The 26,537-nt window shown below is 40.9% G+C and overlaps 3 protein-coding genes across 5 annotated transcripts; 2 read left to right on the top strand and 1 right to left on the bottom strand.

The window, feature by feature from the left end:
- Positions 1–2,421: 2,421 nt before the first annotated feature.
- Positions 2,422–4,605, top strand: LOC147249917 (14 kDa phosphohistidine phosphatase). The gene is made up of 3 exons (XM_086223769.1): positions 2,422–2,656; positions 2,928–3,052; positions 3,139–4,605. Exons 1-3 carry the CDS (start codon positions 2,446–2,448, stop codon positions 3,214–3,216), a joined length of 414 nt encoding a protein of 137 aa, XP_086079895.1. The 5' UTR covers positions 2,422–2,445; the 3' UTR covers positions 3,217–4,605.
- Positions 4,606–7,368: 2,763 nt separating this feature from the next.
- Positions 7,369–18,874, top strand: firrm (fignl1 interacting regulator of recombination and mitosis). 3 transcript variants are annotated; one of them, XM_086224193.1, is made up of 25 exons: positions 7,369–7,564; positions 7,731–7,904; positions 8,572–8,611; positions 8,710–8,798; positions 9,011–9,115; positions 9,323–9,463; positions 10,277–10,442; positions 10,853–10,937; positions 11,061–11,199; positions 11,552–11,641; positions 11,733–11,797; positions 11,897–12,045; positions 12,466–12,595; positions 12,967–13,153; positions 13,623–13,705; positions 13,856–13,907; positions 14,538–14,627; positions 15,281–15,466; positions 16,438–16,557; positions 16,718–16,813; positions 16,891–17,004; positions 17,385–17,489; positions 17,580–17,660; positions 17,743–17,880; positions 18,448–18,872. In XM_086224193.1, the coding sequence occupies exons 2-25, from the start codon at positions 7,809–7,811 to the stop codon at positions 18,649–18,651; spliced, it is 2,751 nt and encodes a 916-aa protein (XP_086080319.1). In that variant the 5' UTR covers positions 7,369–7,564; positions 7,731–7,808; the 3' UTR covers positions 18,652–18,872. The 3 variants fall into 3 exon arrangements, with proteins under 3 accessions (XP_086080319.1, XP_086080320.1, XP_086080321.1); XM_086224194.1 differs by lacking the exon at positions 14,538–14,627 and having other exon boundaries at positions 18,448–18,874; XM_086224195.1 differs by lacking the exon at positions 7,369–7,564 and having other exon boundaries at positions 7,764–7,904; positions 18,448–18,873.
- Positions 18,360–26,044, bottom strand: scyl3 (SCY1-like, kinase-like 3). Its single transcript, XM_086224196.1, has 14 exons — positions 25,731–26,044; positions 25,424–25,610; positions 24,705–24,890; positions 24,477–24,590; positions 24,275–24,331; positions 24,089–24,191; positions 23,891–24,002; positions 23,720–23,797; positions 23,434–23,573; positions 23,067–23,254; positions 22,204–22,375; positions 21,007–21,171; positions 20,138–20,919; positions 18,360–19,636 (listed from the first exon to the last, which is right to left on the bottom strand). The coding sequence occupies exons 2-14, from the start codon at positions 25,586–25,588 to the stop codon at positions 19,571–19,573; spliced, it is 2,328 nt and encodes a 775-aa protein (XP_086080322.1). The 5' UTR covers positions 25,589–25,610; positions 25,731–26,044; the 3' UTR covers positions 18,360–19,570.
- Positions 26,045–26,537: the final 493 nt, after the last annotated feature.

The following is a 26,537-nucleotide window of genomic DNA, read 5'->3' as shown; positions in this document are numbered from 1 at the left end:
TTTTTTCAGTATTTTCAGATTTGAATCAACATCCAAATTGAAAATTTATTCATAGGATAGTACAAATAGAACAGTGTATTCAGCTAAAATACTCTTTCGCACACTTGAATGAAAACTTTTTCTAACAGATGTGTATACACACACGCACACAAATATATATATGTGTGTGTACACATATATATATATATATATATATATATATATATATATATATATGCACCTAAGTACTTGTCAGCGCAATGAATTGTTTTATATTTTTGCATGAGAAACTTTCCCTCTAGTGTTTGCCGTCACTTTATCATGTGTTGATGTGGCACTCCTGCAAATATGTAGCGATGACAAAATGAATCACTTCAAATGGCTGATGGTAAAGACGCGACAGCACGCAGCACAATAGTGGCTGTGTGTGTGTGAAGTGACGGGCCAGCGAGACGAAAACTGTTGCTTTGGCGTCTGGCCATCCCTGTGAGCTGTCTGACAAGGAATGTAAAATTTGTTCCAGCAGTTTCCTTTTGTTTTTTATACATTCGGATGTTAGTCGTCAAATGAAAGTAGTGCACGTTATCTTCAAAAAAATAGTTTAGTCTTCCTGATGTGCGTGAGCTGAGAAGTAAAAGTGCCATCGGAAAAATCCATAAACTGGAACATGTATTTTTACGATTTTTAAAAAATAGCCATGTCTTGTTAAAGGATGTGCTCATTAAACGAAGGAGAAGAACAATAGAAAACGATGGTAACGAGAAATACTTGGCACTTTCTTTATGAGTCTCCAGGTATGGGAAATGTGCAGAGGCGCCTGACGGCTGCCAGCGTTTCTGGAAATGACAGTTTTTCCTTCCTTCCTGGCCTGATGTTCCGGGGCAGCCGGTGTTGTTGAACACCTCTTCACCTCTATGCGTTCCTGTGAAGAAACATTATCATCTCTCGAATTAACCCTCAGGATGACATATGACACCATCAACAGACACTTATTTAAATTTGCATCATTCTCAGGTAATCGCCCCGTGTGTCCAACCTTAGTCCAGCTCCAAAGATTTATTCATACTATTACATTCTTGAAAAATCAATGTTTTGATGTAATTTTGGCAGTATTCCTGCATAATTGTTCCTAGAATGAGTATGTATATCTTTATTGGATCTGCAGTCTGTAGAAATGGGCTTCACAAAATATTTAGAGCGCCTCTTTAAAAAAAAGTATTTTATAATTTTGACAAAGGGAAGATTTACGGCATTGGTTGCATATATGTGTATTCAATAAATTGCCAAGTTTATCAAAAAATCACAGAAAAAAAATAGTTTTTCAAATATCACAAGCTTATTGGCCATGAACAACCCAGCCAGTCCTTCTCAAGGAGACATTCACAACCGTCTCATAATCTTAAATGTTTTGTATCTCATTAGTTGCTGCATGAAAGGTAACTGAAGAAGGAAACCATCCAGCTGTCAAAGGTTCAAGCACTTTGAGTGAAAACATCCATCCTGCTGATGTGTTCCTGAAATAAAACCAGTATCCTTATAAGCTCTACGCCTGACCTCTGACCTCTACAACGGACAGAAGCGGATAATCTTTTCTGCTAATGGAAGTGACAGATTAGATAAACGATAAACTCCCTAAAGGTGTGTTTAGAGAGATCTTTTTATGATCATTTCCATAAAGTGTGTGTGTGTGTGTGTGTGTGTGTGTGTGTGTGTGTGTGTGTGTGTGTGTGTAGGGGGGGGCAAAACTAGTGTAAGGACATTAAATTACATCCGTAATAATGTGCTGATACGGCACAGACAAGCACGCGCAGGCTGATGTAATGAGATAAACTGCAACAAAAAAATGTTTAATGGGACAATTCAGATAAAATATACGCACTCTAGAGGATCCAAGCAAACATATCAATGCATCACGTCTGAGCTAAACCCCCAAAACTCAACCCTGGTGGAGGAAAACATAAACCCTTGGGACGGGGAGGAATTCAGACAGATTGATTGCTACGTGCTCTATTTGTGTTGCTGTTACTATGTTACCAGTCTTTAAATTATAAAGTATATCATCGTATTTCTTAACAAAAAACAAAACCTTGAAATGTGGAATACAAGTACAAAGTCACCAAAAATGCAAATAGTCACATACAGTCAGTGGTGAAAAAAAATATACAGTTCCTTTAAGTAAAAGTAGAAATAGAATAATTAGATTGATAGATAGAGATTGATTGATTTGATAATTAGATTAGATAAATTAGAATTCTGGTAAAAGCACAAGTATCAATTCAAAATTCTATTTAAATTAAAGTAAAGAAGCATTTGATATGGAGTTTACTTAAGTATCCTACGTGCTTTCGATTCAAAGTGTACTTCTATCTCTCTACCTTTAGGCGTCGCCAGTGCGTGCCTGCAGCATGTATTCTGCTCCTGTGGCAGTACTGTCTCTTTAAATACCGGAAACCTGAACGTACTACCATGTTCTCTGCCGTCGGTAAACCACTGAGCAGTTTCAGATTCTGTACTTTCAGCAAACTTACAGCTGCGATGGCAGACAGTCTGGCTAAAATCCCCGACGTAGAGATCGATCCGGAGGGAACCTTTAAGTACATATTGGTCAGAGTGAAAGTGAAAGGTGGCGATGCACATAAAGACATTGTCCGCGGCACAAAAAGTGCAGAATATCACAGTAAGTCCATTGCTTGAGTTCAATGCTGGCAGCCAAATGTGAAAACATTTCTATTTTTGCTTTAGTATAAACGGCTACGTCCCATTGCCGTGTCCTCTGTCTGCAACCTGTGCAAAAGGGCACAAGAATAATTCCTGCAGAAACCTAGGAGTTGCAGCTTGATAAATAATCAACATAAATTTGAGGCAGCAGGTTTAGAATATTAAATCATGCCCCAGGGAGAGACATAACCTAGTTCAGATGCTATGTTTTGACTTGAGCTATTTTTCAGATCATATTTTCGAGAAGGTCAACCCAGCCATGGAGGCCTTAGGGATGGAGTGTGAATGCCTAGGAGGAGGGAAGATAGAGCACAACAGCCAGGAGAAGAAAATACGGGTTTATGGAGAATCAACCGTAAGTTATTTTCATGTCAAATATACGTAAATAACACACGATCATATTTTAATACACAGTTATCATTGCTTCTCCTTTGCTTTCAGGCCTTTGGCAAAGCAGACCATTCTGTGTCTGTAGGGAAGTTGAAGAGCACCTTCAGTGACTATGAGATCACCTGCTGATGACAAAACGAGAGAAAAAAAGTGACTTCCAGTTCGTTTCAATTTTAACACCTAATGTTCTGTACAACTTGAGTTTAATTCAATAACAACCTTGTGGAATTCACTGCTCTCTCTCTCTCTCTTTCTGTCTACCCCTTTTCCTCTCAAAAGTTCATGAAATATTTTGTGAGTGGAGGTTTTATCATTTTCACAGAGTTCATACTATCATGAAACATATGGAAAAGTCATGGAATTTTCTAAAACACTGTCTTCAGACCTGGGAAAGTTAAAAAAAAAAAAAAAAAAAGCCAGAAAAGTCATGGAAATTGGCTCAACAAGTACCTGAGTAAAACTAATGAATACAGTTGGGTTTTTTTGCTACATATTGACAGACATTTAATACATTTTTATGTCATATATCAAACCACATGGCCGGTCAGCAGTTTTCATCTAATATAAGCTGGTAAGTGTTTGACACAGATTTCTATTTATTTTATACGTGCAAAGACACAAATTTTCCTCAAAATCATGGAAATTTATGGGAAAAAAATGTGTATGAACCCTGTTTTCACTCAGACTACGGTGGGAAGGGTTAGGTGGTAAAGTCAGCAAGCATCTTAAAAATAGACTGAGTCCTAAAGGCAGCGAGCCAAGCGTAAAGTCCGCACAGGAAGGGGTGAGCCATTTGGAAACACCACTGTCTGTTTGACCGGGAGGGAAAGTTTCTTGTTTATTGAAACTGATGCAGATAAGAGAGCCTTTCACTTACATCTCGAGGATACACTTTCACTTGGACGTACTGCAAAAAAACAATAAAAATCAAATTCCTCATTTTACTTTTGGAGACATTGATGCAATGTTAGATAAAAGTCAGGATGTTGAGAGTAAAAAGAGCAAAGCAACAGAAAGGATAACATGTTTCAAACAGCCTAGCAGTTTACAGAGCCTGCTGATTCTGTTTTTTCCTTCCGCTGTCATTTACCATCAGCCCACAATCCAAGCTGATGATAAAATCATGCTTTTTCCTTGACGCTGTTGTTAATCAACATATTACTTTTAGAAAAAAATGCTTTATTTTTTCCAAGAAGAGCTAGATTAACCAGTTGTCACAAGAAGAAGAGCTAACTCTCTCAAGGTAAGAACATTAAAAAATAAAAATAGTTACACGCACTGCCATTCTAGGTTTTGTTCCGTTTTGGCATCCAACATCACGGAAGCACAAACTATACATTTATTTATTCCCTTTACACTTGTTGTCATGTCTTCCTTTAGTTAAATGTGATTGTTTTTATAATTTTCCCTTTGAGGTCTGAGGAAATTAGAGAAATGGATGACTGACCAGTTCTGAAACGGCTAAGTAATTTGCTGATTTAATCACGTTGATATTTACTAATAAATCCACGATGATGATTCATGCAGTTCGCTTTTTCCTTTCGATTGAATTTTGCCAACCTCCGATTTAAGGGGTCAAACTGGATCCATGGATCAATCCTACTGTGGAAATCAAAAATCAGAAGGAAGTGCTCAAATGACTCTGAGGTCTAGTTTTCCGCCTTCATTGAATGTTTGATTTAGTGTTGTAAATCCATGTTGACCTACCAGTAAGAACTTTATTCCTGTTAGATCCCTGAATCAACTTTGATAGTCTACATCCTTTTCTAGGGGTTTTCCCACTTGAAGTTGTACGGATTTTTAAAGGGATTTTTTTTTTCATCAGTGAAGCCGTTCTGTCCTTCACCTTCACTGTTAGTGTGTGACTCACCTTGTCAACACTTTTATTTTTAAAGGTTGACAAATTCTGCGACCTTGAACAGCGCTGGTAGTGTCGAGACATCCTTGGGAGACTTCAAATTACCGAGGTCGTCATCACTTCACATTTAAGACTTAACATAGCCCCTCACTACATTCAGGTTATTACCCTGGAACAAAGAGGGGTTCTTCCTTCCAGTTTTCATCCTAAATCCGGAGCCAGCTTCCTTTGAGACGATAACCTTTCCATTATCTGTAAAGAAGGAGGTCAGCACTGGAGGGAGAAGCCCTCAACAATGTCACATTAAGACCTCTTCCTGTAAAACACAACAGAGTAAAAAGTGGTTTCAGACTAAACGAATTTACCTGTGCTCCAGTGAATTTGTGTTACCATGAAATGGTAAAGATTGAATAATTATCCCACATAAGAAAGCCAACATTTTCCTGAATTGTGGTTTAATTACCGCGGTGGCATGGCTCAGAGGGAGAGTGGCTGTCTGGCAACTGAAGGTTCGGTCCTCACTTCCCCCGGCGACCATGTCAAAGTATCCTTGAACAAGATGCTGAACACCTAATTGCCCCCGATGGCCCTGCGATGGGAACTCCATCTCTCGCCCAGTGTCTGCTGGGATAGACTCCAGCCCCCCCACGACCCTTAACAGATGAGTGGTATAGAAAATGGATGGATGATGGAATGAAATTACCTTCCCTACAGAGAATTAAAAAAAAAATCAAATATCAGCTTTAAGGATTAGAGAGATTACACTTCCTCTGCTATCACTATAATGTGCCTCACACTAAAAGCATAGAGTTCAGACATTTGTAGTTTCATAAACTTTTAGAAAGAATAAATGGAATTCAGTGATAGAGATGCTTGTATACAGTGTTGAATGTGTTTATAGTCAAGTGGCTGACAGACACACAAACCACAAAGTCTTTTATCAAATGGGATTTTAAGATTCTAAAAGAGTCTTAATATTGTGTGCGTGGACTTGGGCACTTGAATTGTGTGTTATGTTTGAAATTGTTACAAAGGTTATACATTAAACTTTACTGTACTGCCCCTTTAAAATAAGAACTCCATACACGTAGTACAATCTATGTTTAACTACAAGATCCTAAAGTCAAGCTAAATATGAACAAACTTAATTTGACATATCAGTTCTTCTTTTTTGCTTTATAGTCTGTATTCATTAAAATGATAATAAAGACATTTGTTATGAAAACAGTGCAAATAATATAGAATTCAAAAGTTTTCATTAGCAGCTGTGTTTAGTGTGTGTTTATGTATGTATGTATATATATATATATGTATATATATATATATATGTGTGTGTGTGTGTGTGTGTGTGTGTGTGTGTGTGTGTGTGTGTGTGTGTAGGGTTAAATTCAACTTTATATGAGAAGATATTAGCATCAGTTTGGAGGTCTGCTTCCTAAATGGGAGTTCTTCCAGTTGTGGCTGACACCTTAGGCTGCCGGGAAACAATGGTGCTGGAAAAGTGTAATGGTTTACTTAAGCTTTCAAGATCTTATCAGTGAAACAATGGGGGATTGCACATGGGGGGATTTTATAGAGTCAACTGTGTTCGATCCAGCAGAGTTTCCTCTCACGGAGAGAGAGAGAGAGACAGCAAGAGAGTATGATAAGAAAGATGGGCGGGGACAAGGATGGAAGGAGACGAAGCGATAAAAACAAAAAAAATGTTATTGATAAAATTATTTTATATTGAAAACATCCCCGTTTGAAAAATACATCTCTACAAAAGGAGGTATGGCTACATACTAAAAGGGATTTTAGGAAAGTGGGCTATGGATGCAGTGTAATTTATGGAGGATGACATCATGAAAGCTTGAGTAAATAAAATCTGTGGTTGTAGTGTTTTTTGAGTGGAAAAGGCATATAAAATGTTATGTTACACTTAATGTGTTATTTTTAAATTTCAAGAGACACTTTGGTTAAGTCTTTGTATATGCAGGGACTGGATTGAATAACACAAGCATGGATGGCCCATCAAAATGAATTGGGCAGGCAGTGTTTGAGGGATGAACATGTTAGAGAGAGACGCTTTGCTGAAAACTTTTAAACTTCAATTCAACCTCATAATCTTTTCAGGGAACTATTAAAAATAATCCCCAAAAAAATTCAACTATTTCAAAATCAAAAAAATAGAAGCCCTGCTATGAGACCCGTTTGTTTGCTCATCCCTTTTGTTTCTCTGAAGTACAGTAACATTAAAACAGAATTAGGTCAGCTGTGAAATTTAAAACTTAAATAGTAAAACCTCATGTAAGTGAGTCTATAGATGATGACATTTTTATGTCATTTAATTTTTTTATTGTAATGCTTTACGGATAGTAAATTGCATTTTATATTAATCAGAAAAAGAAAAAGGAGCACCAAGAGCGGCTTCCGCCTTCGTCACAACAACGTCACATCCGATTCAAACAATGGCGCGCGACTTGATAAACATGGAAGTATTACCTAGCTGTGGTTCTTAAGTACCTTTCTATTAGTTTTTGAGAAAAAAAATGTAGACGGGTTAACGAGAAGGATAACTAACTCGAAGCAGCCTTAATGCGACTGTATAACTCTAACTCGAAACCTACGATAACAACTGTAAGTACTCTTAAGATGTCACGTGAATTAACTTAACATGCTAGCTTTAAATGGTGTCATAGCGAATTGTACCATAGCGAACTGTGAAGACAAATACGTCGTGTTTATTTGAACTTTTGAACTGCTCTTAATCGTAAATTAAATGTTTGCACCCACCCACCACTAGCTCATTACTAAGCACGACTAAGCAGGCGAGTGAGCCACACCTGTCAGTCCGGACCTCCGTCGGTGTCTGCTGCTCGTCATGTCCCAGACCAACACGTCCCTCTTGGACGAGGTGGTTCAATGGAGCCAGGAAACGTGCCGCCAGGAGCTCAAGGCTGTCCTGCCCAAACTTACCATATCCTCCCTTGTCTCATACATCTGACTTCAGAATGGAAGGACATTTCGAAAGAGGGGAAATAAATAAGCACGAGAGTTTTGTTAGATACTTGTCACATAATAGTTATCCACGGAATGTTTCTTTTAATGGGAGGCAGCAATATGCCTATTTAAACTTAATGAATACAATCTGTCTTTTTCACATAATTGCTTTCTCTACAATTCTGCAATTCTACAATTTCATTTAGCAGACGCTTTTGTCCAAAGCGACGTGTTTCTCCAGAGAAACACTGCTGATCTTAACATTTGGTCGGAGCAACTATGGAATGTTTTGCTGTTGCTTTACATGACTTTATATTTTTAATTTACAGATTTATACATTTTACATTCACAGAGGGATTAATCTATATAAAAAGAATATTTTGAATAGGGGAAGTTGTGGATGTTTTGCAATTTAGCTTGATAAGTGATAGCCTGCAGTTATTGTCAATGCATATCAGTTGACGCTTACATGGATAAAACGTGCAGCGTTAATCTCAAAATGCTCTGTAAAGGTAAAATGTTTTCGGTGTGAACAAAATATATCTATTTTACTGTTTTTCTAATGGTATTATAGTTTTGACATATGTTAACAACAATACTTCATTTATTTTGAGTGAGGTTAGTTTATCCTTGACTGTTTGCACTCTTTACATCAGAAGTCTGAGGATTGGGATGAGCACATGCGTAAGTTTCTTCTCTGTGTAATTATGAACTCTATTTCGTGCCTTCGGATCATTCGTGTTGTAACAATAGACTTTCTCAAAAACACACGTCCCCTGTAGGTATCCTGAAGATCATTACAGACATGTTCCTCCCTCATATTGGTTTATCAGAGCTGGAGAATGAATGCTTCTCCAAGATCTTACCAAAGGTAAACAAACAAACAAACAGTGATTCTTTATTTATCCAGGTTAGTTGTTTTTTGTATTTGAGTTCTGTCATTTGATGAAATTATTTGACAAATTCATTTTTGGGGTTTTTTAGAAAGTTTTGCATGTTAAATCTCTCCCTTGTTAAGGAATATGTATTCTTGGGATCAAGAATCATTTATCATTCAACCTCGTCTTTCACATATGTCTGCAGGCAGTGAGAGTGTTTGACAGCATGATGAAAGAACTGTCATTTCAAGTTGGAGGACTGTCCAGTCAGAACACGGAACTGTGTTCTCTACTGAGGAACCTTCTGCAGGTATGACCATAGCTGATTTACAGGAATGCACAGAATTATCAGTCAGTATTCACCTTGATGACTGCCATCAATCTCATGGAACTTACTCATTAAACTTCAAAATGGTACGAGTACCACTTTACTATTAGTGTAATGTTTGCAGTGTAAAAACACAGCTCGAACTTTTGTCTTACCCAATATTTTGACAAGATCTCATGTCTCTTTCAGTCAATGATGCAGATAATCGATGCATTGTCCGCCTGTATCCGCCACATTGGCACATTTGAGGAGGTTCCTGACCTGGTTGCTATCCGCTCAGTACCAACTTGTATCCTGAAAGTCCTGAGAGATACCTTTAAGCACTGCAAGGTCAGTCTGGTCACCTGGGTCTGTAACAAGTGTATTTTAACAGTTGTGTAGGATCTAGAAATATCTCCTGGTTCGGTTGGAGACTGCAGCCGCTTACTTCACTCTTCCTTTAGTTGAGGGTGCTTCAACAGGTTACTGTATGTAAAAATGTGACAAAAGATGTAAGAGAAAAACGTATGAGCAAACTAACAAAGCTGCCTACTCCTGAGCCACTGCAGATGCAACATGGCAGGCTTTGTGGGAGAGGGCCCACTTCCTATGTAGATATAAAGTGATTATTCCAAGCTTACAAAAATACAACAGTGCTTAGTTTGAGTTGATTACAAATGACAATATAGTTGTGAATCTTACATTCTCTTTCTTCCTCTATATCCTACTCATTGACTGCTTATTTGAATTGTATTTTGCAGTAATGATCCATAACTCTTAACTAAATATTTTGCTTATAAATGTTTCGGTCAATATTAACATTAAATTCAAAATGTGAATGAGAATACTTTTCTACATGTAGTGTTAAGGAGCTGCAGATATATTCCTACCCAATGTTAAGAAAGTATGTTTGATACAGGGCTGCATGGCTCAGAGGTAGAGTGGCCATCTAGCAACCAAAGGGTTGCTGGTTTGATCCGCACTTCCCTCAGTGACCATGTTGAAGTGAACGTAAATGCTCCTGATAGCCCTGCGACCTTCCAGGGTAAACCCCGCCTCTCGCCCAATGTCAGCTGGGATAGCCCCCCCCCCCCCCCCCCCCATAGATAAGTGGTATGGAAAATGGATGGATGGATGGAATGAGTTGGATGTTTTCGTTGACAGGAGAGTGAGGTGGTTTACTGTGGCCATCTGTCTCTGGTGGCTGACCTGCTGCAGGGACTCTTCAGGGAGGCCTACTCCCTCCAGAAGAGCCTGTTGGAGTTGCTGGACCGGATCTCCCTCGATAGCAGTGCTTCAGAAGAGGAGGAGGTCTCTGACATTGTTACAGGTGTGTGTTTGTGTTTATGTGTGAATTTGCACTCCTTATTTCACCCCTCAGGCTCTCGCTCTGTTTTTGTTCATGTAATACTGAAAGCACTCCTGACTCACGCATTGAGTGAGAATCAATTTAGGAATTAACAAATTGAGAAAAATTTAATTAGAAATACTTTAATAGACAAATTTTTTTGTATGGCTATAATGTATATTTGTGCAAAGTTAAGTATGACTGATTAAGTCAGTCTGATGTGCATGACTGCTGCATACTGCCATATTCTGACTTCCAAAGTGGTTCAGCCAGGGGAGGAAGCCATCTTTAAGGAGGTCTCTCTGACTGATGATCCATCACCATTATTTCACGTTAGTACCTTTTTGACTCAGCTTTTAACGAATTCAAGGTGTTAAATTTGCTTCCCTCAGTGATTCACAGCCTCCTGGATATCTGCTTGGTCATCTCTAACCTGGACATGGCACTGCATGCAAACACATGGAAATTCCTCATCAGGTCAGGGCTGTAGACTCTGGTTGTTGAAGTCTTTGATTATGGCGCATCATAGATGACTAAGTTACTTTGGCGGAAAGAAGAATTTATTAACTGTTTTTTACATGTCATCATTATTCTGTTCAGACAGAGTCTGAAGTACCAGTCATTGGTGGAGGAGCATTTGCGTCATGGTGACATAAGCAACAACTTGTGTGACAACCTCTTGACATCCTTCCATAACAGTGTTGAACTGGCAGAACAGATCCACCGTGCTGGTCTGCAGGTAGGAAAGTAGCTCTTGGACCGCACAACCATTTATTCCTCCCCCGTCTTAGAAATCTGTAGAATCAAAACAGTTCTAGTGTATGAAATTCCAGTTTTGTTTTGTTCTGTTTTTTTAATGTTGATTAAAATTTTTGGGATTAAATGTATATTTTTGAGTTAATAAAAATCATCAAAAAAGTAAGTCTTTCTCTGCCAGTCGTGTACTCTTTGTGTCTGATGCACAGAGCAAATGATTGGTATTTTCCACGGCATTTCCCCTTGGCCTGAACAGTAACTTACACTTGGGTTTTGAAGCATAAACGTCAAATGTAGACTTGATCTTCGTCACTTTTTTGTGCTCTCTTTTATAGGAGGCAACACAAAGCCCAGAGTACAAGCTGTTCCTGAAAACTGCCAAGATGTGCAGATTTTTTGCCAACACTTTGATTCATTACATAAAGGTACAAAAATATGTGTTGTGTTACAACCGTCGTCTCTGATTTCAATGTCTGTGTGTCACTGTTGCATTCAACCGTTGTCATTGTTTAATAGGAATTCAAGACTTTTTTGACAAAGTATTGCGGCTGCTTTCATCGGCTATACCTCCAGGTTATTAGGTATGTGTAGTGGGTTTTTGGTTTAAGAAGTAGATTTAGATCACAAATGATCCTCGTTGATGATATTGAGTAGCATGGAAACTCTCTGGTGTCTTTCAGTAAATTCCCCCCCAGCTTGTGTGCACCAACGTTCCCCTCGACTCTGTCCCAGGAGCTGAACGTTGCAGCTCTGGTTCCCATGGATGCCCTCCTTTTCCAGCTGTTGCCTTTAAGACCTTTTACTGAAGTCGTACTTCAGCAGGACCTGCGTGAGTTTAAAATTTGTGTCTGTGTTTTGCCACCCCCCCCCCCCCCATGAATGCTGTTGCAGAGTTGAGCCACAATTTCCTTTTTTCCTTCATAATTGATAATTTACCATGTGTGACAAGAACGAACTGATCATAAACATACTGTATCCCTCAAATGTCGTGGAGCAGTAAACATACATTGAAAAACGCCCAAGTAAAGCACAAGTACCTCTAAAGCTTACTAGATGTACATAGACACATCCTGCTCCTGCTTTCTGCTTTTGTGCTGAGCCTTCATTTGAATGGATAGAACTCATCATCAGAAAGAGGCTGCATACTCTTACTCATAAGAATGTTGACGTAACACTTTTAGTTGTCGACTGGTGCGAGTGCAGCAAAACATGCGAGAAACCAGAGCGCCCTGTGCTTTGTTGTACCCAGGGTTAAGTCCGGAGCATGAGCTTCCTCAGTGCCTTCTTCTCGTGAGTGTCCTGGGTCAGTTGGTCTCCCAGCCGGAGGAGGTGCTGCAACTGTGGCACACTGGCAGCCAGTTCTCCGAGGAGACACCCAGGTAGTGGAATGGGGTTTTGTTTTATCTTATAATATATAATATCTATAATTAATATACATTAATATCTTTTAATGTAGGGCCTAGCATTTATTGATTATTGATGTCAGTGGATTATTATTCCACCAACTGAATGACACTTTTACAAAAAAGAAATGCATTTCACCTCCAACACATGTATTATAATTATATAAAAGGCATCATAGAAAAACTAGTTCAGTTGTAAGATGCAGCTAGTAGGAAAGTTAACAGTAAGCATGAAAGAGTAGGGTCCTGATGGAGACAGATTGATAGTGTTACTTCTCTTATTTGTGTATAAACTAAAGACAGACTCAGAAAAATGTCAAAATTAAATATTCTCTCTTCATCTGCAGACTCCCTCTTTACCAGGCAATATTCAGTAGTTTCTGCCGTTGCTATGCTGAACGTAAGATGCCAGCGTTATTACCAGGGGTGATGATGAAAGGTCAAGCCCAGGTCCACGTCTCTTTGCACCACCACATCTGTGTGCGTCTCTGTGCCAGCGTAGCTACACTTCACCCGCTGTACTTCCCAGTACTGGTGAGCCCCACACACATAACCACCTTAACTACTGAGTAACGTCTGGACTGGTGCATTCAAAGCTGAAGCGACACTGTTGGAAATCTGTACGTTCATGCTGGAGCAAGGACCACAAGGTAGCACCAGTACAGGAAGCTTATTGTTTTCAACTTAATCGTCGAAACTAGTCCAGTCATTTGCCACATTTCCTCTACATGGCATGGAAATAAAACACATCTGCTTATCTGTCAACATTAGTCAGACACTGGCAGCGTAAACACTGTAACTGTTTGTTTTGTTTATCTAGTCAGACCTTGGGCATTTATCAGTGCTTTGATGTGGGATTTCCCTCCATTCAGTGCGACATCAAACTCCACTTTCGTTTTCTCTGCTGTTGCTGAATTCCCCGAGATTTTGTGGTTTATTTTGGCTTGTTAACTTTCTTCTGTCACTTCCCTCCCTAATTTTTTTTTTTTTTTCTAAATTCCAGGAGCGTTGTTTGGTTGACGCTGTGCTGCAGCCTGATACTCAGACAACTCTACTGGCAACAGACGTTTGGTGTTTCACTGCACGGTGAGAAAAATGTCAATGCTGTAGGTTGAACTCTTCATTCAAGTCTTAAAAATGGATTCTCGATTGATTAGGTGATGGTGTAATAGACAGATTTAGTACTCACATGTATAACTCGCATTTTTCTATGCTGATTAAATCCTCTGCTCACAGGTATGGAACAGCAGAACTTTGTCTACATCATGTCCTCCTCATCACTCAGTTGGTGAGTGCAGACAAATGTTCATACATAATAGATTCTAAACATTAATACATTTGTTGATTTATACAAACACCGTGAAATGACGCCTGTCAATCCTACCAACGTCAAGCCTGCTGCTGATTGGTCAGAAATTAGGGCCTGTCAACTGAGTGAGGTGAGCCCAAGTAACCAGCAGTGATGAGATTATTATTTTAAACAGCCTTTTTCTTTTGTGTGTAAAAAGTTATTCGGAAAACATTCCTCCTCCTGAAATTTTGGTTCTCACCATCTTGTTCAGACAGCACAAAGTCAGTGATGCTTCTCCGTGTCTGCGAACCCTCCCTGGGCATTCTCCAAAATAACTCTAAATCCCATAATCTCTCTGTAGGGTTATGGATTAGTATGAGGCCCTCACTGTTTCCTGTAGCACCCTGACAGAGGTGATGATTGGTGTTGTTAGACTTCGGGGACTGTGACACCTACTCATAACTGTCATCAGATTAAGTCGGATCTCACACATTTCCATGCAAGCTCCCCGCCTCTGTTCTTCACCTTTCTTCTAATCTGTTATCTGGTGTTTTCTCTCCTCCTGCGACTTCACACTGACACTTAGGCTGTACTTGACCTCCTCTCTGATTCTCTCTCCTCCGTCAGGTGAAAACGTGCACCACTGACTCTTACCAGTTGTCCCACCTGGGCCTGTTGCTCAGACGCATGGTTTTCCTTATGACGCCAAACCACCAGGTTAGAAACCCCCTGGAACTGAAATAATCTCTCTAGTTGGTACAGTTTGTTTTTTTCCATGTTGGCGAATGTTTACCCAATAAAGTTGAATTTGGAGAAAAATTTAACAGGATGGAAAAATACAAATCCTGTGACCTGAACTAAATCATGAGACTTTAAGGATTAATCTCCTGTGTATTATGTTTCCACATGTTGGAGAGACTTGACTCAAGCAACAATATACAGTGCATTTTTTTGTAAAATTGATTGCAACCGCTATGCATGGCTCTGTTGGAGAAGACTACTCCGTAGCCGTGCATTCAAACAGAGCTTCAAGTCGTCCTTTTTATGACAGTTAGCATTTCTCGCCGGTGAGAGTATATTGACTGCCTTGCTGCTCCCAGTGAGAACGTACAGAAAAATGTTAAAAGCCTTTTTTTAAGAACACATCAATAAGTCATTTTTACATTCTGTGTAATGTAAATCTTCAGCCCCTCTCCTTAGAAAAATAAGGGCTCTCATTTATGTTGTGTTTTATTGAACGCAGTGAGCGAGGGGGAACCGCTGGTCCATTATTTTCCCTGGGTTTGATCGTTTCTTCCTGCAAAGAAACGCAAGATCATAGCTGTTTGTAAAAGTAATTTTCCATATGTCTGTTGTGTTTGCTTTTCCAGATGGAACTAATTCTGCAATTTCCCCCGTCTAAGTTGGAAAATCTTCCAGTATGGTATCACATCCTAATCAGAGCTCTTCCAAATGATGCCCGCCACCGTGTAGAGATGGACATCATCACATTAACCCAGAAAACTCTGACCGACTGGCAGAACGGAGGGTACAAATTGGGCCAAGTGGACAAAGTGGTGAGGATGTGAGATAGGGGATTGATCCTTGGATGTGTGTAGAACATGGTGTCACTCGGAGGAATCTGTCCAAGTTAGTGCTGTTGCTCGCTTTTACCCCCCCCCCCCCCCAACTTGAAGGGACGCACTGTTATTATTGAAGTTCTGCTCAGCTGAATATGAAATGATCTGCGAAAACAAAGTCAGAGCTGGAAATGAGTTTGGTAAATCCCACTGGCATGCAACATTTGAGGTTTTTACACCCCATTATACCCCCCCAAAGAACATAACGAAAGGAAGCTAATGTAATCTGGAGGGAAGGGAGAGAAAACAGCAACACAGACATCAAGGAAGTAGGCTCTGCAGTGTGAAGGGAGACTAGACCGATGACAGCAGATCGCCTCAGGAGACGGATGAGCTGCTTCGTTTGACTGAGAATAGATGACACTGATGGCGTTGTTGGCCTACGAGATGGACGTTGCTTGCTGTGATACTCTCTCCTCTGTACACCAAACAGAATGAAAATCTGGCAAAAGCAGTGTGACCGATCAAGTGGGAAGTGCTTTATTTACTCATGACACAAGTTATTTGTTTTATTATTAACTAATCATTCTCTCGCCGGCAGCGTATGTGTGGGTATCTCGGCCAGCATAGCAACAATTGTAGGAAACTATCGGGGGGGGGGGGGGGTGGAATGGAAAACATGTTCAACTAAACACAGCATAAAAAGTAAGGTAATTTGTGTTAGGTGGATTATTTCTTTGTTGTAACCAGGCAAATTTGTCATGGGCGTAACCCACATACTCAGCTCTGCTGCTCGTCCCACAAATGCATGTTCCTAACAAATGTGGCACCAAAAGTGCAAATAAACGAGCTTTCCAACAGTATTGGACTCATTGCCAAGGAGCACTGTTACAACGAAGAACTATTCTACCAAAGCCAAATTTCATACAAAGTTTATATTAACAAAGTCCCTCCCTCTGTGTCTTTAGAATATGGCGCTACCATCCCTCCTAGCACTGGTTCGGGGACAAACATCTCCAGATGAACAGTGTGTGTTGTCTGCACTGAGGATAGTCACACAGCTCTGGTTGCGATTGTGTCCGCACCAGGTGGGATGCGCGCGCACACACACACACACACACACACACAGGCACGCACACACAGGCACGCACACACAGGCACGCACACACAGGCACGCACACACAGGCACGCACACACAGGCACGCACAGTGAATGCATGCCAGTGACCCCTATCATGTCATACCCCAGGTGCAGACCCACCCTGTGCTCCAGTGTACTCTGCAGTTGCTCCTGTCAGTATCGGCCCTTTTAGTGAAAAACATGGAGCCTCAGGTCATTTGCAAGGTATCTGGGTGTTATTGGCTGCACTCGCTGTTCTAACACATGAAGAGGTTCCAACCAACGCTTGTCGCGTGCTCCAGGTTCTGGTGTGTGTGGATGCCGTGGTGTCTCAGAAGTGTGCAGACCAGCTGCTCCTGGCTGCTCTGGAGTTTCTTTCATCTCTTGGGAAGACCTTTATTCCACCGGACAGCCAGGTCAGTTCACTTCACTTGCACCACGCTTGCTGGAGTTAACATTTCACTGAAGTATTCTCTGAAAGTCGTTCCTAGCATCCATAACTTGAAAAACAAATAAATTAGATGATGGAATAGTTAACTTAATTAAAATTTCTATGTGTTTTTCATGGCTTTTAAGATTTAAAAAATAAAACATTTTCTGCGTACGTAAGTGCTTTTTTTCACCTCCTGACCTAATTGGAGTGAATCCTGGTTTTCATATTCAGACTTCAATTTTATGTATATTTTTTTTAACATGTCAATTCAGTTAAAAAAAGGTTTTGTTATAGTTGTGTGTTTTGTTTTTTTTGTACTATCACAGTCATTATATGTGTTTTTGTGGTCTTTTCATCCTCCAGAGTCAAATTCTGCCGAGGCTAAGCAGCCTGTTTGGAGCCCTGCTAGCTGACAGGTCCTGGCTGCTGCATCAGCAGTCCCTGGAGGCCTTTGCTCAATTCGCAGAGGTACTTGACATATAAGTACTTACGCTACACATGCAGCCCTGTATGTTGGAGATCCTTCAACTTTACCTTTGTGTTCTTTTTCCACTGAAGATAACCAAGCACGAAGAGGTAATTTCCCAGAGTTTGTGTGTAGAGGAAACCAAAACCAAGGTGGTGAATTATCTTAGCAAGGTAAAACACGGCAAGCATCTAGAGATGAAAGTCTCCCAGAGAGAAATGAGGTAGACGTGAACGTGTTCATGTGTTGCTGCAGACTGTGAATGGTCAGGAAGACGCAGCATCGCGGCTGGAGAGGCTCAAGTTGGAAGCATTGGTTATTGAACAACACAATGAGAAGAACAAAGGGAATATTTCTCCTGAACTGGCTGATGATGCTGTTGCTGATTCAGAGGTTTGTAGCGTCTTGACATGTGTCCTAAATATGCCTCTCCTGGTGTAAGTGTCCAAGTCAGGTGGCAAGTACATCTTTACAGAGTCCTGGAGTGGCCATAGGGAGAAAAGAAAATTGTCAGTATTAGAAAGGAAAAAAAAAAAAAAAGTTAAAATGTAACCTGTTCCCTCAGGTTATTTGATGTCTCGGTGACATTACATCCATGGCTGCCCACGAATTAAATTTGAGGAACATGTTCTTGTGTGGTGTCAAAGTATGTATTTTTTTTCTATGACCACGTAGAAAACAAAACTCTACTGCTGCTCCAGAGCTTTGTACATTATTTTTAAGGCTGAGCAATAAGTTAAGGATAATGTGCACAATTGAATACCAAATAAATCCCATGGTAGTTGAATTAGAGAAGAAATATTCTTCCAAGTGTGAAGGAATGAGACACCTCTACTCACAAATCCACTGGGTTGTAAATCAGCTTTTTATATCATGTTCATGTATTCAGAAAGTACAAATCTGTATTTCAAATGAAATCATGTGAGATATGGATTGATTACTATTCCTCCTCCCTCTCAGCCGTCCCCCAAGAGAGCTCGACAGGAGTCGAGCACTGAGGAGGAGTACAGCCGCTACATCCAGACAGCTGGAAGTGCCCTGAAAGCCCTTCATGCTCTGACTGAAGCCCACACTTCCACACCCCCTCCACCGTGGCTGGACTCCAGACTACAGGAGCTTCAGATCCTGATAACTCAGATCAGTGCCGCCAGACCTACAACCTAACGCTGTGCCTCTCCAGGCCAGAACATTTACTTTTTGTATCGAAAAACTGTTTAATCTGTCTGAGACTTGGTGTATAAGTTGCTGCTGCTGGATACTTTCTCTTCATTTTCGAAACGGTCTTCTAAATGTTATTAGTCATTAAATATATTTGAGTACAAAGCATGTATAATTTGTTTTTATTTAGCAGTACGTCAGGAGTCACAGCACATTTAGTTAGTTTCTACATGTAGCACTTGTGTTGCGTAATGTCAGACTGCAGTTACAGTCTATAGGCTCAATCACACAAGTGTGTGGTGTGTATTTGACATTCACCTGAAGCCTTTTGAGCCACAAAAAAACCCAGGATGGAGGTCCTATTTCAGTAAGTAAAATCTTTATTTCACCACCAACCAGAAAGTCACTAATAAATTATCTAATGTATCCATCACAGTCATTCAAAGTGCAAGCCTTCAGTAAATCAACCCTGACAGTGTTGTCTTGCTAAAACATGTTTCCTGATTCTGATGCCAGTAGTGATGTTGGCACGTAAAATAAAGACGCAGATGAATGACATCGCCTCTGTTTATGATCCTCCGTCATCGAGGTGACCAATGTCAGTTGGCAAATAAAACAAGAATGGCTTCATTTGTTTCCAAGTGTAGCACCACCTTATAAGCATCCAATCCTTAAGTTCAAAGCAGATCATCCTAATTAATAAAGACTAATGACAAACGGATAAGGATATTAATATCTCGGGTTGTCCCTGTTATGCTTTGTTTCATGGTGGTAAATGAGAAATGGACCTTTTATAGAGGGGCAACCTCCAGTTTACAGACCGTCGAGAGAGAGAGAGAGAGAGAGAGAGAGCGCAAGCGAGAGGTGGTGCAGCTTGAGAATTTGAATGTTCCAGTGGTCTAGATTGAGTCAGATGGGTGCAACATCATCCCCAGGCGTTCTCGTCCTCCCAGTTGAGGTCATCCCCGTCTCCCCAGCCGTCTGTGTCAGTCTGTAAAACAGAAACCAAGAAAAAGAAATGTTCTCACCAATCTTGTATAATAATTCTTATAAAGATGTATGAGATGGCAGTGTTCATGGATTAATGAGCTGAGGGCATTCCCACAAGCTCCAGGAATCGCTATTTCATGGCTCGTGATTTTTTTTTCCTTCTCTTCACCTCCAAACAGTGAATGCCTCCATAACCGTAACTTTGAAAACTCTGTACTTTGCAATAAAAATACCCCGCTGAGGACAGTAAATTTACAATGCTTTGATCTCAATGCATGTCTGAAACAAGGTCCTCGAGACAGTGTTAGGCACACTTGTATCGTTTAGGTGTCGGCTGACCGAATTACGTAGAAAGCTTCGTAATGAAGACAGCTTGCTGCCGACGCGGTTGCTGTAAACTAATGCATTAGAGCGTCAATGAACTGCTAGTCTTTAAACTTTCTAAAATAAAATCCACAGGAGACGTGAGCATTCACACACACTTGAACACACACTCACATACCTCCGTCAGACTGGGGGCTGCAAACTTGGCAGTGAGTGTCACAGTATCTATGGTTGAGTCAAACTGCAGTGATGCGGCCTTGTCTTTAGAGGCCGTCCTCAGGCCCGCTTCGCTCTCTCTGCTCTCGTCCACCGACAGAAAAGCCGGGGAGGACAGTTTGATGTCTGGCACCATGTCCGCAAACAAATCCAGCTCTGGGTCTTGCTCTCGCTTTTTCTTTACTGTGATGGTGAACTCTGCCCCTAAGCCTCCCATCCCGCCATTTTTCTGTGTGGGTTTCAACTTGTTGTTTGTTTGGTTTTCTTCCTGAGCCCAAACATTATCCCATGACGAGGAGGTCTTGGTCTGTGCGGATTGTCGTAATGATGAATTCAATTTAAGGGGCTTGGAGGAGCCCAGTCTCAGAGAGTCCGAGGCATGTTTTATAGGTGTAATAGCGCCCCCTCTTGGTGGTGAGAGTTTAACTGGGTGAGATAACGGAGCTGTCGGGGAGAGATCTGAGTTAGGTTCAGTGTCCTCAAAGTCATCCCATGGCTCCTCCTCCATGTTCTGCTGTGAGAATGGTACTCTGCTGCTGACTGGATCAGCTGTCTGAGAGGTCTGGATGTGGATCTGGACTGGTTTGCCATCTCTGCCCTGGCCGTCCTCAGGGTCACTCCAGTCAGGCCAGTCTTCCACTGGGCCTTTCAGTCTGTCGGCCTGCTCTGGGCTGTACGAGAGCTCTTCCATCACACTGGGCTGATGAAAGCCGTTCAACGGCAGAGAGATCTCTTTACTCACATCTGAAACACAGAGGGAAAACACAATCAGCTTCTTCACTCATACGACTCAACAAACAAAATCAAAATTTCTAAAGTAACACGTCATACCTGATTTGGATGGGTAATTTCTTGTAATCTCCCTGCTACCCACAAGGCTGCTCATGTTACCCAGGACCAGGCCTTCAGTCCCTGAGGGTCTGGGGAACAAATTCAAGACTTTTGAAGGCTGTGCCATCTGAGGATGGGCGCCGCCAACAATGTGGACAGGTGAAGCTAAATAAAAAAGGATAAAATGGAAAAAAGAACATTTCAATATACAATACAGTTCATATTTTCCAAGATCTTTTCAGCAACACTGCACTCTTACTGGTTCAGGAGCAAGGCTCAATTTTCTACATCCATATTTTCAACTAATTAACAACCCTCTGCTTTAAAAAAAAAAAAGCAGGTCTCTTAAATATCAGGGCCATCTGTAGCATGCAAGCGAACAAAATAAAACAAAAAGCACATACATTTGGTGATGGCACGACAATTTAAATTCCCTTTAACAGAACACCGCAAAGATTTATATACTGAAGAAATGCACGGATATTTCCTCTTATTTATTTGACTATTCCTTTACATTTTGCTTAATGATTTTTCAAGCTGAATCCAGTTCCTTATTTTGTTTTGTTCTATTTTTCTGTAGTCCGATGCAACTGAAATCATACTCTCCGGTCAGAAATAAGTCAACTCGTTTTGCTCCAGCCTGCTGGAGGGGCGGGTCAATGTCTCATTTGATTTGCGGCATATGGCACCTGGAACATAAACGGTGCTGAGGGCCACACAAGCAGTTAACAGGTGATGTGTGACGTTTAAATGCTGAATGTGCTGCAGCTAATGCATGATTAGCCTGTGCTTCCAGGAAGTGTCGTGTTAATATTTGAGACTTTAGCCCCAAAGCTAACGTGCAGCACCTGTTTAGAATACTGTCATCATCTGCTCGGCCGAATGATCATTAATTTTCATATTCCGTACCAAAACATTTCCACTAACGTGAAGAAATCCTGGAAAACCTCATTGCATCTTGAAACCAAAGGATTTAAAATAAACATCCCTCCCTTTGGATTTCTGATATTTTACCAAAGCAGAAAACTACCCTTGTACCCTTGTTGTTGAACTTGTTAAAAGCCTGAACTCACATTGAGAAGAATTTCTTTCCGTTTCCCAGTGCAGACATAACAGCAACATTAGGAAAACATAATGGGCTGTAAATTCATCTATAAATGTCAACGTTGTGCTCTACAAATTTACTGTGCTGCTTACTTTCAGGGGTGGCCTCTGTAGACTTGGTGAAGTTGGGTGTGGTGCGTTTGAAGACCTTGGTTCTCTCTCCTCCGACCACCACGTGGGCCCCCAGCAAAGGCACCAACACTGCCAGACTCTGCAGTGTCATGGCAACCAGAGAATCACTGGTATCTCTCATCCCGAGCAAAACCTGCCAACCACAGACACACACTGTTATTTACAGCACTCCATTTCCAAATACAATTTCTACATATGTGCAAATACAAATTTACATTATTATTATAATTAATATGTCTCATTAATCATACAGGCATTTTTAAATTTGAACTCATAGTTTGGAGTGGTCCAGGTAAGCTGCTCCTGCCTCTGGGCTGCTTGTCTCCTCACTGGTCTGCTCATACCTGTTACTGTTGTCACCAGTCATGTTGCCGCACATTATTGTGAAACCGCCAAGACGCCATGAGTTGAAACAGCCGTCACGTGAGTTGCGTGTTAAGCTAGTTCAGAACTTATTCAGCAAATTTGGCATCAAAAAGCACCTCAAAAAAAGCCTAAAAGAAACCGTTTTTTGGTGAATTAGAGGATTTTTTTCTCAAACTTTGGTGGTTCCACCTCCCTTTTCCATTGCAATACATTAAAATGAGCAGGAAAACACAGAGATGGAATCCAGTTTGTGCCTGTTTTCTGTCGGAAAATCAGTGGCAGGATACTTGGCAATTTCCATTGTTAATATTTGCCTAACATTGAAAAAATGTGGATTTCCTCCAAGTATCTTCTCAGCTACCTTAACAAGGATTCCTCCAAACTATTCCTTCAACCCGAGCCCTATGCTCTAAACTGACGTTACAGTTTACAAGTCTATTTTCATGTTAACACTCCACCTGAGGTAAAATCTGAATCTTCAATTCGTCGTGGGAGAAGAACTCAGCGTATATGTGGATGTGAGCCAACAGCACGACACGGACGTGTTCCTCGTTGACCTTAAAGAGCTTGAGAAGCTGTGGGATCACATGTTTATGGTAAAGGGACACTGACAGCAGACATTCTTCACCACTACCGCCATTGGAATCTGTCAACAAAGACGCAATAGAACAACAACAAAAAAGAAGAGCATGAAATTACAGTATCACACTTCGAGTGACAGTGACAGTGTGGTTATTTAAGAAGTAACAGTGAGATTGAAGTTATTAATAGCAGCGAGAGCGAGAGAGAGAGAGAGAGAGAGAGTTCAGTAAAATGCCACCATACCACACTTTGGCCTTAGAAGATGAGGCAAGAAGCTTTTGACAGCCATGGGTTCAGCAAAAACCAGAGAGTTGAGGAGTTTTGGGACGAGACGTGCGGCTATCAGCTCTTCAGGGAGGCTCTGGACTCTGTCAAGGAGAAACCTGCACAAACGCACAACTACCATGTTGAGGAGATGCTTGTCAAGATAAGATGTTACTAAAATTCAACATTTAGTCTGAGAAGTGTATTTAACACTGTTTATGCGGAATGACTACGTGCTACATCTAAAAGCCATATTGATTCTCACTTGAAGAACTCGTTTTTTTCTTCCTCAGTCTTCAGCGTGAGGCTTTTCAGAAAATTCATCACCTCCAGAAAATCATTCCTGTTCACAGAAGAACAGATGTGGTGTATCTGAATGCATATCAATTGGGAGAGTATGTTCTGATGGCAGCAAAAGAAAACAAACCACAAAAACCTGAAAAAATCATGAGTCAGCAAGGAGCTGAGTGGAGGGCGAGATAAGGGATCAGAGTTCAGCAGGCCTGCCTGCAGGGTCTTTTTCAGACTGTCAGAAAGTTCCTGTGACACTGTGAAGAACAGAAAAAAGAGTGATGAAGAAATGCAGCACAAATTTGAACAAGGTGGAATACTACAAAATCATCATTCTACTCACCGTAGCCATTCAAGAGAGGAAGGAGGGCCTCTACCATTGTTCCAAAAGAGTAACAGTCCCGAGAATGAGCATGTTTATCCGGAAGCAATTTAAAGCCATCAACCTGTAAACAGGTCATTACAACTTGTGAACAAGGGAGGGTGGGAGGTTAATCCAGTTCTCTGTTGGGACCTTTATTAAGCTTACCTGCTCTTCTGGAGGGACACAGCTGGCTTCTCTCACATTCTGAATGCTTGCCAGAAACTGAGGAATTGAAAACAATCAAAATTGATATACAGCCAAGAAGATGAAAAAAATCCCAGGCAGGCAGTTTTAATTGTTGACGGGAACAGAAAAAGAAAAATGACAAAAACAGGTGGAATTCTGTTTTTGTTGTTCTAATATATACCTCTGGGGTTGCTTCTGAGAATTTGCAGACCGTCTCCATTCCTCCCAGTTTCCAGTGACCATCTTCACTGACAAACACAGATGAAATGCCCACATTGTTGTGGCTTGATTTACCCTGTTGGTTAAAAAAAGATGAGTTAAGAGAGTACACAAACCATTCAAGTACATACAACAATCATACATAACAAAACAACCCCTCAGACCAAACCTATAGGGGACACTTACTCACCCTCTCATGCAGAAAGACAAGTGCCTGCAGGATGTCATAGATCCCTGCACAGATCTCCTCTGGGGAGAGGCTGTCCAGCAGCAGCTCCAGGGGCTGCACATGCTCTGTCACCAGGTGGATACCGCCATCCTGCACTGAGCAGGATAGAAAGCGAAGAAGGGATGGGTGCCTCAAGGTCTTCAGGTGCTGCAGGAAATGAACGCATTTATGTCTTGTAACCAATGCATGTCAGGAAGCAGGAAGTTCCATGGAAAAGCACTGCTTATACAGCTCAAGGGCCAAAAGAACCACAAATTTAATACATTTAGCATGCAGATTATAGAAGGGAAAGTACTTCACTAATTTCAATTGCAGATTATGCCCAATCAATCAAATATTTACACCATATTATACAGTTGACGAGCAGGCTTTAGCAGAATAACACAGGTTCAATCCCTGACACAACAGAGAAATGCCTTTGGGCAATGTACCTGCTCAGCATTGAGAGAGAGAGAGAGAAAGAGAGAGAGTGTATTTAAGTGTGTGCTTCTACTATTAATACAAATAGTATTAAAGATTAGATAACATCTGAGCTGTATTAAAAGGAAATAAGCCTTTTCAAGCAGACAGATATCTTGACAAAGGAGACAAAAGCAGTGCCTATAGTGAGTAGGATATTATATGTTTCAGAGGAGATGATAAATCCAATTACAATAAGGTGAAAGCTTAACCATACATACCTTTGCAGCTTTGTTTACTTTGTCTTCATTACCCCGCTTGTGCACAAACACAGAAGCTGACCTTCCATCCTGTAGCACCGCCGAGTGCATGGTGAGTCCGAAGGGTAGGGTCAGTAACGGCTCCTCCAGGGTACAGCTACGCACCGCGCTGCTCTCCGCGCCCATGGTCGTGCTCGTTTCACGGAACCTGTGCGAACAGTGAAGGGAGTAAACGGGCACGTCATAGCCGTCATGAGTGACAACTCCAGATATTCAAAGTCATTGAACATACACATACAAACACTCGATACAAACTAATTAATTATACCTGTTTCGATGTCTTGGCTTCACCGCCAGTTGGAGGAGTTAGCTAGTGTTGTTAACGTCCGAGCTGGCTAGCCACGGCGCTACGTTAGCCAGCTTGTCATTGCTAGCTGTCTCCGCAGCCCGGCCGCCCCCAAACAACCATGCTAAACGAAGCCTCGCTTTAGTTATTCAAGTTGATTCCCAAGATTCGAAAACTGATATTTTAAATTGAAAGATCAATTCCCCTCCATTACATGTCAAACTAACGACGCAAACGTGGAAGTGAGCTACTGTAAACACGGAGCCTTCCGGTAAAATGCAACCACTGAATATGTGACTATAGTATTTTCATAACTTTAAAATACTTCGCCACAAAGTCTCGTTATCCGTAGGCTGGAAATGTGTTGCAGTTTTTACATCGATGACTATAAATTCAATTCAAAATATCGCATCAATTGGCATTGTTTCAAGCGATAAACAAACAGAAAACCTGCATTTCCCCTCTTATTTTGCGCTAATGGTTGCGACCAGAGTGGCGTGAGTAAATGCGGGTATGCGAAGTAAGGGAACGCCATATGTAGAGGACATGCTGAAAATGAAAAGAGGATTTATAATTAAAAAAAAAACAACCCTACTGAGTTTAGCTGAACTAATAAAAACAGTTTGGGGTTATGCATGAATGTATTCATTCTTCTTTTATTGCCACTGAACAATGTATGTATGGTGAATATTTATAAGGCATAATGGATTTCAGGGAGCAGAAACGTTGTAGCGTTTGTCTGCTTTGTTTAACCGGTAATGCAGGTTTGTCCGTATTTACGACAACCTG

Source organism: Aulostomus chinensis, chromosome 14, assembly GCF_037954235.1.
Source record: "Aulostomus chinensis isolate RoL2024-O1b breed Wild chromosome 14, RoL_Achi_v1.0, whole genome shotgun sequence".
NCBI classification, from domain to species: Eukaryota; Metazoa; Chordata; class Actinopteri; order Syngnathiformes; family Aulostomidae; genus Aulostomus; species Aulostomus chinensis.
This window is presented reverse-complemented; position numbering and strand designations above follow the sequence as displayed.

Excerpts from the sequence above, each read along its gene's own strand:
- LOC147249917 (XM_086223769.1), top strand. The coding sequence starts at position 2,446 with ATGTTCTCTGCCGTCGGTAAACCACTGAGCAGTTTCAGATTCTGTACT. Across the intron at positions 2,657-2,927 it reads AAAAAGTGCAGAATATCACA|ATCATATTTTCGAGAAGGTC; the intron begins GTAAGTCCATTG and ends GCTATTTTTCAG. Across the intron at positions 3,053-3,138 it reads GGGTTTATGGAGAATCAACC|GCCTTTGGCAAAGCAGACCA; the intron begins GTAAGTTATTTT and ends CTTTGCTTTCAG.
- scyl3 (XM_086224196.1), bottom strand. The coding sequence starts at position 25,588 with ATGGGCGCGGAGAGCAGCGCGGTGCGTAGCTGTACCCTGGAGGAGCCG. Across the intron at positions 22,376-23,066 it reads AGATTCAGATTTTACCTCAG|GTTTTGCTCGGGATGAGAGA; the intron begins GTGGAGTGTTAA and ends TGTGGTTGGCAG. Across the intron at positions 21,172-22,203 it reads TACAGAGGCCACCCCTGAAA|CTTCACCTGTCCACATTGTT; the intron begins GTAAGCAGCACA and ends TTTTTTATTTAG.
- firrm (XM_086224195.1), top strand. The coding sequence starts at position 7,809 with ATGTCCCAGACCAACACGTCCCTCTTGGACGAGGTGGTTCAATGGAGC. Across the intron at positions 7,905-8,571 it reads CTGTCCTGCCCAAACTTACC|TCTTTACATCAGAAGTCTGA; the intron begins ATATCCTCCCTT and ends GACTGTTTGCAC. Across the intron at positions 16,558-16,717 it reads TGCGATTGTGTCCGCACCAG|GTGCAGACCCACCCTGTGCT; the intron begins GTGGGATGCGCG and ends GTCATACCCCAG.